This window comes from Helianthus annuus, chromosome 3, assembly GCF_002127325.2.
Source record: "Helianthus annuus cultivar XRQ/B chromosome 3, HanXRQr2.0-SUNRISE, whole genome shotgun sequence".
In the NCBI taxonomy this organism is placed as follows: Eukaryota; Viridiplantae; Streptophyta; class Magnoliopsida; order Asterales; family Asteraceae; genus Helianthus; species Helianthus annuus.
The window spans coordinates 10123483-10128069 of NC_035435.2; the positions used below are offsets into that span (position 1 = coordinate 10123483).

At 36.6% G+C, this 4587-nt stretch overlaps 1 protein-coding gene across 1 annotated transcript; it reads right to left on the reverse strand.

Annotated features, from left to right (window-relative positions):
* Positions 1–2701: 2701 nt before the first annotated feature.
* LOC110931186 (replication protein A 70 kDa DNA-binding subunit B) lies at positions 2702–4165 on the reverse strand. Its single transcript, XM_035987955.1, has 6 exons — positions 4010–4165; positions 3714–3916; positions 3513–3633; positions 3234–3392; positions 3047–3115; positions 2702–2944 (listed from the first exon to the last, which is right to left on the reverse strand). The coding sequence occupies exons 1-6, from the start codon at positions 4163–4165 to the stop codon at positions 2702–2704; spliced, it is 951 nt and encodes a 316-aa protein (XP_035843848.1).
* Between the last annotated feature and the right edge of the window lie 422 nt (positions 4166–4587).

Sequence of the window (4587 nt, forward strand, 5' to 3'; positions counted from 1 at the left end):
AATAAAACATGTCATTAATTGCCAAGATTAAATGTCAAACATAATATCCATTCACAAAGATTTATATAGCGGAAGCATATGATAAGTCGTTTAGCAATTGTTTCATAATAAAACTCAAAACCAATGTATCAATTATAAATAATCAAATAGCTTCGATCCATGACCACTCCAGCACTCCCAGATAGCAAGTCCATGTCCTAAGGTTAACGACCTACAAGCATGCAAACAAGTGTGTTAGACTACGCTGGTGAGTTCAAGGTTTTGTTAACGTGTTGAGTTACCAGATGTAAGTTAATGCGAGTCAATGTTGCGTTACGATGTTGCTCATGTTAGATACCCTAGGGAGTGTGCCCATGTGTATCCGGGGAGTGGGTACCCCTTACGACTGATTGCTATGTTGCCTTCGTTAGATACCCTAGGGAGTGTGCCCATATGTATCCGAGGAGTGTGCCTCTAACAACCATAGTCCTACCCAGATAATTAGTTCACGCCCGTCCTTACGGCCCGGTGTGAGGTTTCCCACCTAATAGCGCTATCAACTAATTACCCCCATTGCCCTCTAGGCAATAACCAAAACCGATTAAGTTGTTTACCCAATGTTTCCCTTCCAAATGTTTACCCGTTGTCCCAAACCACCGGGACGCATGCTTGAGAAAATGCAATGAACTCACCTTTGGTTTGCTCGGTTGGATTATTTACTTGTTTAACAGTTGACTAAATACGTCCTGTCATGGTTTACCGGTAACTGTTAGTTTCAGTTTCGCATCACTTAATCATAGTTTCCTTATACAATTTGCACACAAATTCACTAACTTGAATGTATATATTAACATAAATTCACTAACTTGCATGCATATGTTACCCATGAGTTCACTACTTGTATGCATATATTAACATAATTTCATTAGCTTGTATGGTCGGCCAAACCAAGATAATATTCAATACATTCACTTATTATCGGCCCAAGGTTGTGATGATTATCATCACATGCTACCTTGGAATACTAACCTGACAACCCTCTTAATAACTTGCATATAATTTCGAGCACTCATACACATGGCCGCAAACTAGCATAGTTGTTATCATATGTATACCTATTTATCAGTTCATCACTATTTCCATCTACAAGACATGATCATCAACAGGAAACAACATCGACCATTTACCAGCCATGCGCATGTTAATTCATATCAGCCCACATTCACACTTATAAGTACTACCCTGTATGCTATTAACATCGTATAGTGACAAGTAGCATGTGTTCACGGAACGTCATAGGCATCGGTTAATCTAGATCATGTCGTCTGCTGTTATGTTGTTCGCTACATAATAAGCGTGATCGAACAACCCAACCGTATCATTTAGTCAACCTCAACATATCATTCAGAGCACAAATAATTTCGTATCACGCGTATAGCCAACTAACAATACTCGACAGTCTATTCTACTAGTCAAGGTAAGATACGGCCCACTCGGTTCAGGCCTGGCCATTCCAGCGACCCGTAGTGCGGCCCAACTCCATGAAAACGTTATTTGTTACACACATGATCCCAGCCCAGATTGCATTTACATGCCCCTATATCCATTAATTATATGTTTAATTTATGTATGAATGTGACCCAACCCTTCACATCGGCCCAGATACGGTGCACAACCTCCCAACCCAATCTCATATACTACAACAATTCCCCCAACAACCACCTATGACTTCTGCTCATATTACACCAGATTCCAATCTGATCGATTACGTAGTTTATTTCAATAACCTGATTATTGGATCATGCTCTAGTTATTTCCTTAACAAGTCATAACAATCTACAAAATCAATTACTCATCAATTACTTCATGTTACAATTAAATCATAGTCTAATTTTTTTTTTTGCAAAGTAGTCTTAGATTATTTCTAGGTTGTTCCAGACATCAGCGAATAACAAACAAAATCCTTAGCCTTCACGCAATCAACAAGCAGATTACCAGCACAAATTATCATACTAGTCGAGTTTACATAATACCGCTAAATAAGGACCATCAATCTCATTTAACAACACATATAATAATATCCTGCGATCATGAATGCCAATAGATAAAGACCACTAACCAGAGATGTGACCGAATGAGATGCTACTCGAGAGGGGGGGGGGGTCTGGTCTTCGCCGTCGCACACACAAGTAAGAAATAGGGTTTGGTTGTGTTGTAATTTGTGGGATATGCATGATACGTCTGATTGGTTATATTATCAAACAACACAAGTGGGCCGATCACATATTGTTAAATAACACACAGTTGGGCCAAATCAAATAATACATATACACAACACATATGGGCCGATTGGATATTTGCTAACTGATACATAAGTGGCCAAGTCATGTGGGCCGGAGATAAGCCAAACAACTTATGTGATTCGATTAATGTGGGTCGAATTAGGTTACATGTTTCTAGAGCGTATTTGCGGCCCAAAGTGTGCGCGGCCCAAATACGTTTTCGTTTAACCGGTTCCACACAACTAAGAAAAACATGAAAGAGAAATAGCGCGGAATCAAGATTACAAACTAACCTTGGAAGTTCGGGTTGTCACATCATCCCCAACTTGAAAGAAATTTCGTCCTGAAATTTGGCAAGTAGGCACGAAAGAGTGAGGTGATAATCAGAATTGTTGCGGATTTTGCTCAGGTGTGACAGAAATGACTGATAAATGTTATTACTAATCTTCCAGCTTTGCTTTCATCTTCAAACCTTCATTGTTCTCACAATCACCCTGACGCGGTTTAGTTGAAGACTGAGAAGAACAAATATCCACATCATAAACCGCCTCCAAATTGCGCTTCAGCTCATTGTCCAGCATCTTTGAAGAACAACTAATATGAGCTCCAAATGGTGTAGTAAAGATGCTGTTGTTCAAATTGGACATTGGAGTGTCTTCATCAACGACACGGGAAACAGAATCCTGTACAACAAAATTAAAAAGGTAAAATATATAAATGGACATAAATGTTGAATACAAAAAAATAATACAGGTTCAATGAAATAAAAAAGTTGCTTAACAAACCTGGATGTTAACGTTAACAATTGGAGTTGGATTAGAAGCATGAGGACCTAAAGGTTCATCATCAGCAGCCTGTATGCATTCATAAACAACAATACTTATTCATAAGTGGTACAAAAGATTTCTATAACAAAAAAATTAAGTTAACGTGTAGGGTACATATAGAACCTGGTAAACATCAAAAATGAGCATCAAGATCTTTGATGATAGAAGGATTTTCGGTCAACTTCGAAACAGAGTAGCCATCTAATTTCTTATTTATATTAAACGAACCTATGGCTATCTTAAACGCAAACCTCCTGTTTATCAATGCCCTCAGCTCACTCGGAAAATTGCCTTCGCTTGCTAACTGTTACAAATGAGTTAATATATAAGTTAGATACGTAATGGAAAATAAGAAAATATATATACGTATAAAGAAATTAACATTTAGGAGTTTAACAACTTATATTTGGATACCATAACTTACCTCCATGTTATTATCCAAAAGTTGGTTTGCGTTAACATTTAGGAGTTTAACAACTTCACGTTCAAACAACGTCAAAGTAACAATCCCGGTACAATCCTGAACACGAATAAGCAGTTTTATCCTAAAAAATTAACAAAATAAGATGGTGTTAATAATCAGTATGTTTTATAATATAGCAACAACTGATTCAAGTAATTTCACCTGGGAACAGAGACAACTGTCCTTTTATTGCACCGATCAGTTTGGCATTCCAAGACAGTTACTTCATCATATCCTTCGCTACCATCTTCCTTGGCCTTGGAAATAGTGTTGGTAAAAACCTTTTTGTTGCAAGTTTTACATGCATTGTAAAACCATGAGTCTTCTGAAGCAAAGCTTTTAATTGTTCCAAGTATAATAACAAACTTTTCCAGCATACATATTTGTATTTAAGTGAATTACAGGAATTTTCTAAAATAAAGGGTATATCAATAAAATACTATTAAACGTAATATTACTTCTGATATTCCGGTTAATGCTCCAATTGTACTGAAGGAAATATCAGAAAGATACTCCTCAGCCATTGACTTCATAACAGGGGAACTCAAACCAGAGTAACCGGAAGACGTTGACGTATTCATCTGAGCAAGGAAACTGTACAGAAATAATGCCATTTTTTAGACTAATATGTACATAAAGTAGACTATAAAACAAAAACGTAATAAGATTACGTGCCTTCTTTTAAATTCCAAAATCTCGGGAATTTCAGTGTTTATGAACACTCGAGTTACAGTATACAAATTGGATACGAACAAATTTCCTGTACAGTTATATGAAAGTATAAAAAAACATATAGTTCAACAATTTAATATGAAGTTTTTTTTTTTAAATTGACAATCAATATAAAAAAATACCTCCCCAAAAACGGTACTTGCCAAACTGAACAACCACAACAACATTTTTTTCATCCTTATGTTCTCTTTGAAATTCAATAATCTGATCAGTATAAACCCCCCACAGAGTAACGTAAATCTGCTGGTGTCTACAACAAACAGTTTATAGAGTTTGGTTAGAAGGTGTAAACAAAAAAATATTT